A 15,281-nucleotide genomic window follows, 5' to 3' on the forward strand; every position below is an offset into this window, starting at 1 on the left:
ATCCTAGGAAAAAGACATTCGCCCGAAACGTCGATTGTACTGCTCCTCGGATGCTGCCTGAACTGCTGTGCTCTTCCAGCACCACCATTCCAGAAAAAGACTTTCACTGTCTACCCTATCTAATCCTCTGAGCATCTTGTATGTCTCTATCAAATCCCCACTTAGCCTTCTTCTTTCCAATGAGAACAGACCCAAGTCTCTCAGCCTTTCCTTATAAGACCTTCCCTTCAGACCAGGCAACATCCTGGTAAATCTCCTCTGCACCTTTTCCAATGCTTCCACATCCTTTTTGTAATGGGGCGACCAGAAAAGTGTGGCTGCACTTGGTGTGGTGTGGTGTGAACTCACCACTCCGACCCTTTCCCCATCCATAACTCTCCCCTCCCCTTTATCTGCAGCTCCCACTACCCCCAGCCACTGTCCTAGAGAAGGGTTACACCTGAAACATTGACTTCTCCACCTCCTGATGCTGCCTGCCTTGCTGTGTCCCTCTCCCTCCTGATGCTGCCTGCCTTGCTGTGCTCCTCCAGCCTCCTGCTTGTCTACCTTGGATTCCAGCATCTGCAGTTGGACACAGACTAACTGACCTGAATAACATGATAGGTTTAAGAGTTGCATGCCTGAGGGTCTAACCAAACACAAGCAATCTAAAACTGTACAAACTAATTAAGGTAGAGAGATTGTAGAGAGATTAAGGGAGAGAGATCAAGGTGATGGTGTTAGCACAGGCCAGTAAGGAAAGTTTTACAGATACAGAACATTGTGGTGGGTCATATGCAGTGCAACATGAACCCAGGATGACTGGTGAGACCATCTTCATGGGTGTGGAACTGGGCTATCAGTTTCTGCTCCGCGATTCTGCTGGTAAGGATTTTAGCGCATCTCTCAGTCGAGCTGTCAATCATCAGGAGGCCGCCGGCTGGGGGCGGGGTCACACAGCACAGGCTGTCAGTCAATTCCTGGCCCCGCTCCCACAAGGGGGCGTGGTCGAGATACCGTCGCCGCCCCCACCTGCTCCTTATTTGGCGACGGTGGGCGGGTATTCGCTGGCGGTTTGTTGGGTGGTGCTGCCAATCAGGCGAGGCGCCGCCCCCTCCACGCCATACAAGGCGGGTGAAGGGGCGGGGTTCCGGGGCGCGCGTGCGCAGTCATGCTGAGCCAGGCGCTAACTTACGGCCTGGTGGGGCTGGCGCTCGGGGTTCCTCTGTTGCTGTTAGTGTTGGTTTCGTTGGGGTGGCCGGCCGCTGGTTTTCGCTGCTGGCTGGGCTTTCCGAGGCGGCTGATGGCTCGCACCGAGAAGCCGCTGTTTAGGATCGCGTAAGTGGCTTGTCCGGTCGTGGTATGGCGGCGGGGGGGTGGGTGAAGGGGAGCCTTCACTGATGATGGCGGGCGGCCCCCTTACCTCTGGACGGCAACGGTCGGCGGGAGTTGTGCGCAGGCGCGGGCCCGTGGCGCGGCAGCGTGTCAATCAAACCGAAAGCTGTCAATCAAACGGCACCTGTCAGTCAATGCCCCTTTGCAAAGCCGCGGGATGTAATCTTTTATTGATCTGCTGCTGCTGCTAATGCCGCCGGGGTATCTGGCAGCCCATGCAAATACTTCCTTCCCCCACCCATCGTGCGTGCGGAGCTCGGTGCAATGCAAATCTAATGTGGCCCCATCCAAAACTGGTGAACTAAGCCAAATTGACAACAACATTGCAGAGCGGTCCATGGGCTCGGAATGAATTAGCCTTATTGTCACTTATTCTGCTATGCCATAAGACATTGGAGTGGAAGTAAGGCCATTCGGCCCATCGAGTCCACTCCGCCATTCCAATGAACTTGTAAGAACGCAAGATGTAAGAGCAAAATTTGGCCAGTCGGCTCATCAATTCTGCTCTACCATTTGGTGAAATCAGTGAAGAAAAATGACATAAGAGAATTAGTTTTCTTCGATTCAGTGAGATTGCAAGAACATAAGGAAGGTTCAAGAGGGATATGGGCTAAACAACGGAAAATAGAACTAGGTAAAAACAATACTGCAGATGCTGGAAATGAGGTTCTGGATTAGTGGTGCTGGAAGAGCACAGCAGTTCAGGCAGCATCCGAGGAGCAGTAAAATCGACGTTTCGGGCAAAAGGGCTTTTGCCCAAAACGTCGATTTTACTGCTTCTTGGATGCTGCCTGAACTGCTGTGCTCTCTCAGCACCACTAATCCGGAAAATAGAACTACCTATATGCAGAATAGCAGCAGAATTGGTTAGCACTGCTGCCTCACAGCGCCAGGGACCCGGGTACAATTCATGCCTCAGGCGACTGTCTGTGTGGAGTTTGCACGTTCTCCCCGTGTCTGCGTGGGTTTCCTCCGGGTGCTCCGGTTTCCTCCCACAGCCCAGAAAATGTGCAGGTCAGGTGAATTGGCCATGCTAAATTGCCTGTAGTGTTAGGTGCAGGGGTAAACGTTGGAGAATGGGTCTGGGTGGGTTGCGCTTCAGCGGGTCGGTGGGGACTTGTTGGGCCAGGGCCTGTTTCCACGCTGTAAGTAATCTAATCTAATTGGACCATTTAGTCTGTTCATTCAATGAGATTGGAAAGCCATAGAACATAGGATGTAAGATCAGTAGTAATCTATCCAGTCTGCTCACTTCCCTGCCTTTTCTGCAAAACCTTCTTTACTTTTGCTGGTTAGAAATCTGTCAGCTTTTGATTCTGCTTAATGATACTCTGTGGTAAAGATTTCCTGCATTCATTACCATCCCAAGAGAAAGAAAATCTTAATCTGTGTTTTAAATGAGCAACTATTTTCTGCAAGGTATACCCTCTGATCCAACACACTCTGAATCTGCACTGTCGATCCTTCGAAGAAGCTGAAATATTTCCATAAGGTCTCTTCGCATTCTCCTCAATTTCAATGATTACAGGCCCAAACAACTCAAACTTTTCTGCACAGAAACAGACCCTTCGGTCCAACTCGTCCATGCAGACCAAGTTTCCCAAACCGAGGTAGTCCTATTTGCCTTTGTTTAGCCCATATCTCATATCCCACTTGACCTTTCCTTATATATGACTCTTAAGAAACTCCTTCCATACTTGGGAAAAACCAGTTATTCTTTTCCAGACTGCCTCCAGTGTTTTCTATAAGTGGAGCAAAACTGTATTCTAGGTGTGGTCTGATGTACTTTGAATTGTTTTAGCAAGGCCTCCCTTTCTTCTACTCTGTTCTCTTGAAGTAAAGACCAGCATTCCAATTTCTCCAGCTTCCTCATTTCCCTCTCCCATCTCAGTCCCAACCCTCAGACTCAGCAGCACCTTCTTGACCTGCAATCTTCTTCCCGACCTCTGTGCTCCCACCCCCTCTCCGGCTTATCACCCTCACTTTAACCTCCTTCCACCTATCGCATTCCCAACGTCCCTCCCCCAAGTCCCTCCTCCCTACCTTTTATCTTAACCTGCTTGGCACACCCTCCTCACTCCTGAAGAAGGGCTTATGCCCGAAACGTCGATTCTCCTGCTCCTTTGATGCTGCCTGACCTGCGCTTTTCCAGCAACACATTTTTCAGCATTCCAATTGCTTGCTTTGTAATGTACTTTCTGTTTGCATTGCTGCATGTTCGGTGTGTGCCCCACGCTCAGAGAAAGAAATTTAGTAGGTTTTCATGGAACCAGATGTACGTTAGTAGAGGGAGGGAGGATGAGGTATAAACAAGGAAGAGGAAGGACCTGTTGTATTTGGAGCTTGGGAATAATGGAATGTTCAGAAGAGCATTTCTGCAAGTAATCCCTGGTAGTAAAGTGGAGACAGTGGTGATGGAAGAGAGATTTGAGATGAGAGAATGATCATCTGTCTCATGCAAAGTTTGTTCTATCATGAGATCATACACAGCACACAGATCATGTTTTGGGCTCAAGTCCCACTGTAGGACTTGATGACATAATTCCGATAGGTTTACATTCCTGTGCGGAAGAGACATTGCTGAGTTTTGGAAGAGGTCCTAACATTTGCCACTTCCTGCCTGGCGACTGAGTAACTCTGATTGCAGAAAGTTATCCCAGCACAAACTGAATTCTGTACAAATGGGGCTAAGAAGCACAGGCTGTTCTAACAATCCCTTAAGTTATAGAGTCATACATTGCTCAATGAGATGTTGTTAACACCAATTGCCTCCAATCATGACAAAGAATTTTTAAAAACACCATGTTGGGAACAAATAAACTCTGGAAATAGTGCTGGTCAGACTGATGCATATTTCAAGTGCAGAGTCATCATCTCATCTCATTGAGGCATGCGTTTCTGAGGTTGGAGTTGAGCAATAATGCAGTGGAGTGAGGACCTGTGGGTTCCGAATGCTGACCCTGATCTAGAACACTTAATTCTTTTATTTACTTTGCCACAGAATGTTTACATTACTGGCAGGACAGTGATTGTCCATCCCCAGTTGTCATTGAGAAAGTGGTGAGAGTGGTGCTGGAAAAGCACAGCAGGTCAGGCAGCATCTGAGGAGCAGGAAAATCGACGTTTTGGGCAAAAACCCTTCATCACGAAGTGGTGGTGTGTCATCTTATGAAAGACCACTGAATTGATTGGTAGACTGTGTTTGTTTGAGAAGCGCAGCAGGTGAGGCAGCATCAAAGGAGCAGGAGAATCGACGTTTCGGGCATAGGCCCTTCTTCAGGAATGAGGAGGGTGTGCCAAGCAGGCTAAGATAAAAGGTAGGGAGGAGGGACTTGGGGAAGGGGCGTTGGGAATGCGATAGGTGGAGGGAGGATATCCTTGTAGAGGGGGGAGGAGAGCTTCTTCAAGGAAGGCATCCTTGCAAGAGGACTCGCACTAAGTTAAAATTAACTAGGAGAAAGTGAGGACTGCAGATGCTGGAGATCAGAGCTGAAAAATGTGTTGCTGGAAAAGTGCAGCAGGTCAGGCAGATCAAAGGAGCAGGAGAAAGGCTGATCCGTGAAACGTAGATTCTCCTGCTCCTTGGGTGCTGCCTGACCTGCTGCGCTTTTCCAGCAACACATTTTTCAGCTCTGATCTCCAGCATCTGCAGTCCTCACTTTCTCCTGTTTGTTTGAGAAAGCAATCAATCACAGTGCTGTGGGGTTGGAATAAAGCAGATGTCTATGTCAGAATAGGATTGAAATTTAGTTTCCTAAAGGGCGTAACTTAAGCAGATGGGTTTTTACAGCAACACTGTACTTCCACGATCATTGTTAATGAGAGCAGCTTTTATTTAATTATTTATTGGCTTGGGCTGATAAATGACAAATAAAACTTGGGCCACACAGGTGCCAGGCAATGACCCATCTCCTACAGGAGAGAATTCCAACCATTGCCCTTGCTATTTAATGACACCAAGGATATCCTCCATGTTTTGTGGCACTATCGCTGTGCTAAATGCTAAACCGATCTGGTCACCCTGCTATAGGAATGATGTTATTAAACTGGAAAGGGTGCAGAAAAGATTCATAAGGATGTTGCTGGAGATTTGGAGTTATAAGGAGAGACTGGATAGACTGGGATTTTTTTTTGTTTACCTGAAGCGTAGGAGGTTGAGGGGGGGATCTTAGAGAGGTTTATAAAATCGTGAGGCACATAGGTAAGGTGAATAGCCAAGAATCGTTTCCCCAGGGTGGGGGAATCCAAAGCTAGAGAGCACATGTGTAAGGTGAGAGGAGAAGGATTTAAAAGGGATCTAAGGGGCGTTTTTTTCACACACAGGATGATGCATATATGGATTGAGCTGCCAGAGGTTGTGCTAAAGGCCGATGAAGTGACAACATGTAAAAGATATTTGGACAGATACATGGATAGGATAGGTTTAGAGGAAAATGGACCGAACAGAGGCAAATGGCACTAGTTTAGTTTGGGAAACCTGGTTGGTATGGACAGGTTGCACTGAAGGGTTATTTCTGTGCTGTGTGACTCTAGCTTTAACACTTCAAAACCAGCGATCGATGAAGTGCTCTCGGCCATCAGATGCATAATTGTATTCAAATGCAATCTGTAACATCCTGACTTGGCATTACCCAATCTACCATGGCTTCAGGAAATCAAAAGTGAAGGCAATACACAATAGGCGCAGGAGTAGGCCATTCTGCCCTTCGAGCCACCATTCAATATGATCATGGCTGATCATCCTTAATCAGTATCCTGTTCCTGCCTTATCTCCATAACCCTTGATTCCACTGTCCTTGAGAGCTCTATCCAACTCTTTCTTAAATGAATCCAGAGACTGGGCCTCTACTGCCCTCTGGGGCAGAGCATTCCACACACCCACCACTCTCTGGGTATAGAAGTTTCTCCTCATCTCTGTCCTAAATGGTCTACCCCGTATTTTTAAGCTGTGTCCTCTGGTTCGGGACTCACCCATCAGCGGAAACATGTTTCCTGCCTCCAGAGTGCCCAATCCTTTATTAATCTTATATGTCTCCATCAGATCCCCTCTCAGTCTTCTGAACTCCAAGGTATACACGCCCAGTCGCTCCAGTCTATCAGCGTAAGGTAGTCCCGCCATTCCAGGAATTGACCTCGTGAACCTACGCTGCACTCCCTCAATAGCCAGAATGTCTTTCCTCAAATGTGGAGACTAGAACTGCACACAGTACTCCAGGTGTGGTCTCACCAGGGCCCTGTACAGCTGCAGAAGAACCTCTTTGCTTCTATACTCAATCCCTCTTGTTATGAAGGCCAGCATGCTATTAGCTTTCTTCACTACCTGCTGTACCTGCATGCTTACCTTCATTGACTGGTGTACAAGAACACCCAGATCTCTTTGTACTGCCCCTTTACCTAAATTGATTCCATTTAGGTCGTAATCTGTCTTTCTGTTCTTGCCACCAAAGTGGATAACCATACAGTTATCCACATTAAGCTGCATCTGCCATGCATCTGACCACTCACCTAACTTGTCCAGGTCACCCTGTAATCTCCTAATATCCTCCTCACATTTCACTCTGCCACCCAGCTTAGTATCATCAGCAAATTTGCTAATATTATTACTAATACCATCTTCTATATCATTAACATATATTGTAAAAAGCTGCGGTCCCAGCACTGATCCCTGCGGTACCCCACTGGTCACCGCCTGCCATTCCGAAATGGAGCCGTTTATCACTACTCTTTGGTTCCTGTTAGCCAACCAACTTTGAATCCAAGTTAGTACTTTGCCCCCAATACCACGTGCCCTAATTTTGCTCACTAACCTCCTATGTGGGACTTTATCAAAAGCTTTCTGAAAGTCCAGGTACACTACATCTACTGGATCTCCCTCGTCCATCTACAGAGTTACATCCTCAAGAAAATTCCAGAAGATTAGTCAAGCATGATTTCCCCTTCATAAATCCATGCTGACTCTGATCTATCCTCTTACTACTATCCTGAAGAAGGGCTTATGCCCGAAACGTTGATTCTCCTGCTCCTTGGATGCTGCCTGACCTGCTGCGCATTTCCAGCTACACATTTTTCAGCGCAGATCTCCAGCATCTGCAGCCCTCACTTTCTCCCAGAAGTGAAGGCATGCCAAGAGCAGCACCTAGCAAAGCTTAAAAACAAGGTGTCAACTTAATGAAGCCACAACACAGGACAGCCTACATACCGAGCAGCAGGAAAGCGATAGTTTGTTCTTAGTAAAGAAGTGACCATAAAACACGGGAGCAAAGGTAGGCATTCAACCCGTTCACACTCCGTACCCTTGTTTCCCTGACCAATTAAAAATCTGTCTGCCTCAGCCTTGAATATGCTGAACAGCCAGCCTCTACTGCCTTCTGTAGACTGGCATGAGGCTGGAAGAACACAGCAAGCCAGGCAGCGTGAGGAGTTGGAGAAGTTGACGTTTTGGGTGTAACTTCTTCTGGACAGTCCTGAAGAAGGGTTAACCTGAAATGTTCTCCACCTTTTTAAGGTTCCCGGCTTGCTGCGTTTTTCTAGCCTCCTGCCTGTCTTCTTCGGATTCCAGCATCCTCAGTTTTTTTTTGTCTCTGCAGCCGTTTGGGCAAAGAAATCCACAGGTACGCTGCCCATGGAGAGAAGGAAATCCTCCTCTTTGTCCTAACCCCTTATTTCTGAGGTTATGCCATTTGTACCTAGACTCTCCCACAAGGGGGATTAATCTCCACATCTACCCTGTGAAGCTCCCTCAGAATCATGTTGAGGATCTTGTTGAAATATACTTAATAGGTACAAGCCTAACCTCATAAAACACTTTCTGCATACTCAGTATTAGCCTAGTGAACCTTCTCTGGACTAAGTCATGTTGCGGCTGTACAGGACATTGGTTATGCCACTGTTGGAATATTGCGTGCAATTCTGGTCTCCTTCCTATCGGAAAGATGTTGTGAAACTTGAAAGCGTACAGAAAAGATTTACAAGGATGTTGCCAGGGTAGGAGGATTTGAGCTATAGGGAGAGGCTGAACAGGCTGGGGCTGTTTTCCTTGGATCATCGGAAGCTGAGGGGTGACCTCATAGAGATTTATAAAATCATGAGGGGTATGGATAGGGTAAATAGACAATCTTTTCCCTGGGGTTGGCCCTGGGGTTGGGGAGTCTGGAACTAGAGGGCATAGATTTAGGGTGAGAGGGGAAAGATATAAAAGAGACCTAAGGGGCAACATCACTGGGTGGTACGTGTATGGAATGAGCTGCCAGAGGGTGTGGTGGAGGCTGATACAATTACAACATTTAAAAGGCATCTGGATGGGTATATGAATAGGAAGGGTTTAGAAGGATATGGGCCAGGTGCTGGCAGTTGGGACTAGATTGGGTTGAGATATCTGGTTGGCATGGACAAGTTGCACTGAAGGGTCTGTTTCCATGCTGTACATCTCTATGGCTACCTTTAATTACAGCTTATCTTTTCTTCGATGAGGAACCCAAAACTGTTCAGAGTATTCCAGCTCTGGTCTGATTAGTACCTTCTTTTTTTTAGCATGATTTCCCAATTTTATAGTCCATTTCCTTTGAAAATAAAAAATGTGCATGCTAGATTTTTGTGATTATTGCACAATGACTTCCAAATCCTGTTTCCTGCAGTTTTCCATTTAAATAATATTCAACTCTTCTATTGTTCCTGCCAAAGTACACAACTTCACATTTCCCCACACTATATTCCATCTGATGAGTTTTTATCTGCTCATTTAACTGGTCTGCATCCTGAATCTTTGTGTCGTCCACACCATTTACCTTCCCACCTATTTTAGTGAGATTCATAAACTTGGCCATAGTATATTCATTTTCTTAATTAAAGTCATTAATGTATATTGTAAATAATTGTGGCCTCAACACTGATCTCTGTGGCACACCACAAGTTACAAGGTGCCATCCTGAAAATGCACCCCTCCCTTTCTCCCAATTCTCTGCCTTCGGTTAGTTAGCCATTCCTCCATCCATGCCAATATACCTCCATAGCACCATAGGCTACTTCATAAGACAAGAGCCCAGTGGGCAGTGCCCTATCAAACACCTTTTGGCAGTTCAAATATATTACATTTTTTGGTTCCCCTTCATCCTGTTTGTTACCTCGTCAAAGAATTCTAATATGATAACATATACAAATTTCTATTTTTGGAAGCTATTTTTATGTTTATTGAAGAAAGTTGGTGAAAATCAATCATTTCCGATATTTCCCATTCTGGTGATTTTACATTAGATGTTTCCACCTTTGGCATGGTTTGTGGAGTAGTGGGTCTTGATTACTCCTCTTGTCAGAGTCGTTACACTATCAGCATCCTGGGTTTACCATGTATTAGAAACTAATCTTTACCAGCCACACACAAACCTGCAAGAGTAGGTCAGAGGCTAGGGAGTCTGCAACAAGTAATTTGACTCCTATCTCTCCAAAGCCTGTTCACTATCTATAAGATGCATGTCAGGAGTGTGACAGAATACTCCCCATTTGCCTGGATGAATGCAGCTCCAAAAGCACCTAAAACCTGACACCATCCAAGATAAAGCAGCCTGCTTGATTGACATCAACATCCAAAAGCATGTAACCCCTCTACCATGGATGTTCAGTATCAGCAGCCTGTACCAAATACAAGTTCACTGCAGAAATTCACCAAGGCTCTTTAGCATCTTCCAAATCCATGGCTACTGTCATCTAGAAGGACAAGGGCAGCAGGTGCGTGGAAACATCACCATCTGCAAGTTCCACTCCAAGCCACTCAGTATATATCGCTGTTTCTTAGTATCCCTGGTCCAAAATCCTGGAATTCCCTCCTAATAGCACGTGGACTGCTGCGGTTCAAGAAGGCAGCTCACCATTGCCTTCTCTGAAAGAACTAAGGATGCACACTAAATGCTTCCTGAAGAAGGGCTTATGCCCGAAACGTCGATTCTCCTTCTCCTTGGATGCTGCCTGACCTGCTGCACTTTTCCAGCAACACATTTTTAAGCTCTGATCTCCAGCATCTGCAGTCCTCACTTTCTCCTGCACTAAATGCTTCCTCAGCCAACGATGAACATGTCCCTTGAGAAAAGTGCTCAGTTGAACCCATCTCCACACTCATGACCACTTGCTGCATAAAAAAGTAGGATATTATTTCAAAATTGGTAAAGTGGTCAGAGTGCTGTATAGCTGCAAGTTTGATCTGTATTTCAATATTGTGTTGGTCATGAAGTGAAGGACATAATCTTATTTTTCAGAGTTGTGAGAATGGTCTTTGGAAACGTGTTTCCGTGCATTGAATGAGGCTATTTCTTGACAGGTAAAAGAAAGCCTTGATGTGAATTATTCAGTGCTTTAGAAAACTGGGATAGAAAAGAGAAAAGGAAATTGCAGTGTTGCCAAGCAACAAGGCGTCCTTTGGTACAGGGAAACAGAGACCGAAACAAGTTTCCTTTTGGAAAGAAAGAACCATCCAGAATGTTTGGATGTTCAGGTTTCTTTCAGAAACTGTAGCAGGTTGTTTGACGAGAAATTTAGAAGAGCAGCAATGCTGTTTATCAGTCCCAAGAACTGACAGGGCAGGAGGAAAGAAGTCCCAAGTGGTTTAATGTCAGTAACAGAAAGCTGTGCAAGAAGAGTTTAAGAAATGCATGTTAAGAAACATGAGCTGTGTTAGCAGTTTGTTGAAAGGTCTCATGAAGAAACATTAACTGAGGAAGTTGACCTTGAATGAAGGCAGAAGATTGCTGGAAAGAAGGGAGTACAGCAATGTGATCTAGAGAAAGCCCCCTCAGGTGGAAAGAGGGTTACCCTTCATGGAGGTTTGAAGATCTCTTAGCTTGTTGAGGGTGAAAGGGTTGAATCTTTATTTCTGGTATATATAGTAAGATTGTCAACTAGTTCTTGTATGGTGTAAACTATTTTGCCCCCTTAGTGTCAAATAAACTTTCATATTCTGTTAAATGTACACTGGCAGCTTCTTGTGATTATGCTAAGTGACTGACCTTCATAGTAACCAGTCAGCAAAAAATAAAACTCATGGTGTACCAAAATAGGTAGTACCACAAAATGTGGGGTCTTGTAGTCAGTGGTATTGTTCCTAGTTCTGGGGCCAGAATGTCTAAGTTCATATTCTACTTGTCCTAAATGTGTGTGAAAAGCTAACCAAGCTGATTGATTGATAGAGGGAAAAAAACAGTCTGGTTTCCTTCTGTGTTCTGACTTGCTCTGTGTTAGGATCATTGCACTAATTAGCATTAAGGTAATTAGATTAGATTAGATTAGATTACATTACATTACAGTGTGGAAACAGGCCCTTCGGCCCAAAAAGTCCACGCCGACCCGCCAAAGCAAAACCCACTCATACCCCTACATTTACCCCTTACCTAACACTACGGGCAATTTAGCGTGGCCAATTCACCTGACCCAGCACATCTTTAGATGGTGGGAGGAAACCGGAGCACCCGGAGGAAACCCACGCAGACATGGGGAGAATGTGCAAACTCCACACAGTCAGTCGCCTGAGGCGGGAATTGAACCCGGGTCTCTGGCGCGGTGAGGCAGCAGTGCTAACCACTGCTTTAATGTGACTCAGTTACAGAACTCGCTGTTTCTCTTCCTCTTTCCACACCTGTTAATATCCAATGCTGTCTTTTCAGGTACACGCTATATACAAGGACAAGACTAGGGTACATCTTTCACAAGAAACAGTTGAAGAAGACTCGCGATCATTATCCAAGTGGCCATTCCGTTGTCTGTCCTAAAATCATTAATGGTAAGTTTTCTGTTGATGAAGGTAAAATGCCCATCCACCCCCTCAACTGCCTTCTTTAAAATCATGCTAATCACGCTTGGTAGAGTTTGGGGCAATGGAAGTATGCCTCTGATCTGTTAACAAATTTTGTCTTAAAACCACTTTCCCTTATCAAGTATCCTTTAGAAACAAAGTTTTTAAGCACCATTCCAAAACTTTGAGCCCCTCATCCATTTTGATACATCCAAGCAGCAGTCAGAGAACACTGCGCCATCTGAGCTGTCTCACTGACCCTGTCTTTCTACTGAGTGTAAAGTGATGGAACATCTTCAAAGGCAAAGTAAGTGACTGTCATGGCCAGGTAGCTGAGACAGATCAGCTTGATCACATTCTCCTTTTTGGGACCTTGTTATGTACAAAGTCATTGCCACAATTACATAGAAAACGACACTTCTGAAGGTGCTTTATAAACTAATCGTTTTAACCTTTCAGTTCAAAAATTTTGGGAACCTTAAATTTTGAAAAATGTTATAGAGATTTATAAAATCATGAGGGGCATAGATAGGATAAATAGAGAAAGTATGTTCCCTGGGGTGGGGGAGTCCAGAACTAGAGGGCATAGGTTTAGGGTGAGAGGGGAAAGATATAAAGAGACCTGAGAGGCAACTTTTTCACACGAGTGTTGTGCGTGTATGGAATGAGCTGCCAGAGGAAGTGGTGGAGGTTGGTACAATTGCAACATTTAAAAGACATCTGGATGGTTATATGAATAGGAAGGGTTTGAAGGGATATGCGCCAGGTGCTGGAAGGTGGGACTAGATTGGGTTGGGATATCTGGTTGGCATGGACGGGTTGGACCGAAGGGTCTGTTTCCCTGCTGTACATTTCTATGACTAAGTTCATTCTTGAGTTGTGGGCATCACTGACTGGGTCAGTATTTATTGCCTGTCCCTAGTTGCTCTGGAGAAGGTGGGGGTGAGCTGCTTTCCTGAACCGCTGCAGTCCATGTACTGTAAGCAGACCCTCGATGCTGTTATGGAGGGAATTCCAGGATTTTGACCCAGCGGACACTGAAAGAATTGTGATACATTTACAAGTAAGGAAGGTGAGTGGCTTGGAGGAGAACTTGAAGGAGGTGATCTTCTGATATATCTGCTGCTCCTGACCTTCTAGCTGGTAGTGGTCTTGGTTTTGAAAGATGCTGTCTAAAGAGCATAGTCTTGGATAGTTTCCAAAAATCTTTAGGCTCTGTCGCAATGAGGTTGAAGACATTCAGTCTTGAAATATCTCCTCCCTGACGCGTTTTGTTATAATTACCATGTGTACAAGAGGAGCAGGTTTGCAACTGGGTGTTTCCACTCACTGAGAACAATCTTTGTTCTATTGTTGACAACACCTCTGGTTTATGAATGAATGCACCAATTAATTAGCTCTGCCTCAGTGATTTGCACCATCGCCCCTGAGTTTGACACTGGATTTCAGACTCACTCCAGAGACTCGGTACAGTGTCTTGGCTGGTACTCAAAGGTAGCACTAAGGGAGTGCTGCATTGTCACGGGTACTCCCTGTCATATGAGGTGATAAATGGTGGTTCTGTCTGCTTTCACAGGTGGCTGTGTAGGATTCCATTGCCACATACAAACCGTCCTCTCGGGTGATGTCCATTAGTTATCTCTTCAACAGCATCACCAGAAGCATGGCATTTTTAATTTCACGGCATGTGGGAATTGCTGGTTGGGATGACATTTATTGTCTGTCCTTAATTGCCCTCAAATGTGGTAGTGAACCGCCTCCTTTAACCAGTGCCGTTGTTTGGTGTAGGTACACTATCAATGCTGTAGGAAGGGAATTTGATCATTCTTGACCCAGCAACGTTGTAGAAAACAACATAGTTTCAAATTTGGATTGTACGCTCCTCTGAGAGGATGGTTGTCCCATGTATCTGCTGCCCTTGTCATTTATTTGGTAGACGTCACAGATTTGGAACATGTTGTCAAAGGTGCCCCGGTGAGCTGCTAAAATGTTGAAGTTCGTGGATGGGATGCCAATCAAGCAAGCTGTGTTATCCTGGATGATGTTGAGCTTCTTGAATTATTTTGGAATTGCAGTCATCCAAGCAGAAGGAGAGTGATCACATTCTCTTCATCCCCTGGAGTTCAGTCCCTTTTGTCTAGATTGTAGTGAGATTGGGAAATAAGTGCTCTATCTAACTCAACGAGGTAAAAACAATGACTGCAGATGCTGGAAACCAGATTCTGGATTAGTGGTGCTGGAAGAGCACAGCAGTTCAGGCAGCATCCAAGCCTGAACTGCTGTGCTCTTCCAGCATCACTAATCCAGAATCTATCTAACTCAAACTGAGTTTCCATGAGTGGATTGTTGCCAAGTGGAGTAGTGCATTGGAAAGCAAGCCCTACTCTACCTAGAATCCTCACAAAAGTGAAAGATTTTACAAATAATGCAGAATTCCTCAATTTCGCTGTCTTTTAGATCCAGGTTGACATCTCAGTAGCTGGTTTATGTACTTAACAAGAATTACTATTCATTACAAATAAATAGATGTGATGACAGATAAAGAAGTATGAGCTATTGGAATATAATTCTAGTTAAAACCTCCCAATGCACAGACAGATACGGAAAAAAACATTGGTGTTATGGATGGAGGGAAAGACTGGGAATGCAGTTAGAGTCATACAGACGTATAGCGCAGACCCTTCGGTCCATGCCGACCAGATATCCTAAATTAATCTAGTCCCATTTGCCAACACTTGGCCCATATCCCGCTAAACCCTTCCTATTCATATACCCACCTGGATGCCTTGTAAATGTTGTAATTGTACCAGCCTCTATCACTTCCTGACAGTTCATTCCATACATGCATGAAAAAGTTACCCCTTGGCTCCCTTCTGTATCTTGCCCCTATCACCTGAACCTTTGCCCTCTAGTTCTGGACTCCCCCAGTCCACGGGAAAAAACTTTGTCTATTCATCCTATCTATGCCACTCATGATTTTATAAAACTTTGGAAGGTCACCCCTTAGCCTCCAATGCTCCAGGGAAAACAGCCCCAGCCATAGAATCCCTGTAGTGTGGAAAAAGGCCCTTCGGCCCAACAAGTCCATACCGACCCTCTGAAGTGTAACCCATTCCCTTACCCTATTATCCTA

At 45.3% G+C, this 15,281-nt stretch overlaps 1 protein-coding gene across 1 annotated transcript in view; it reads left to right on the forward strand.

Annotated features, from left to right (window-relative positions):
- The first annotated feature begins 724 nt into the window (after positions 1 to 724).
- Positions 725 to 15,281, forward strand: part of pnkd (PNKD metallo-beta-lactamase domain containing) — a 59,827-nt gene continuing 45,270 nt past the window's right edge. The window contains exons 1-2 of the mRNA XM_043694305.1: positions 725 to 1,317; positions 12,021 to 12,136. Of these exons, the coding sequence (XP_043550240.1) occupies positions 1,151 to 1,317; positions 12,021 to 12,136 (283 nt within the window). The 5' untranslated portion in view covers positions 725 to 1,150. The remainder of the gene's footprint in view (positions 1,318 to 12,020; positions 12,137 to 15,281) is intronic.

This window comes from Chiloscyllium plagiosum, chromosome 7 (genome assembly GCF_004010195.1).
Source record: "Chiloscyllium plagiosum isolate BGI_BamShark_2017 chromosome 7, ASM401019v2, whole genome shotgun sequence".
In the NCBI taxonomy this organism is placed as follows: Eukaryota; Metazoa; Chordata; class Chondrichthyes; order Orectolobiformes; family Hemiscylliidae; genus Chiloscyllium; species Chiloscyllium plagiosum.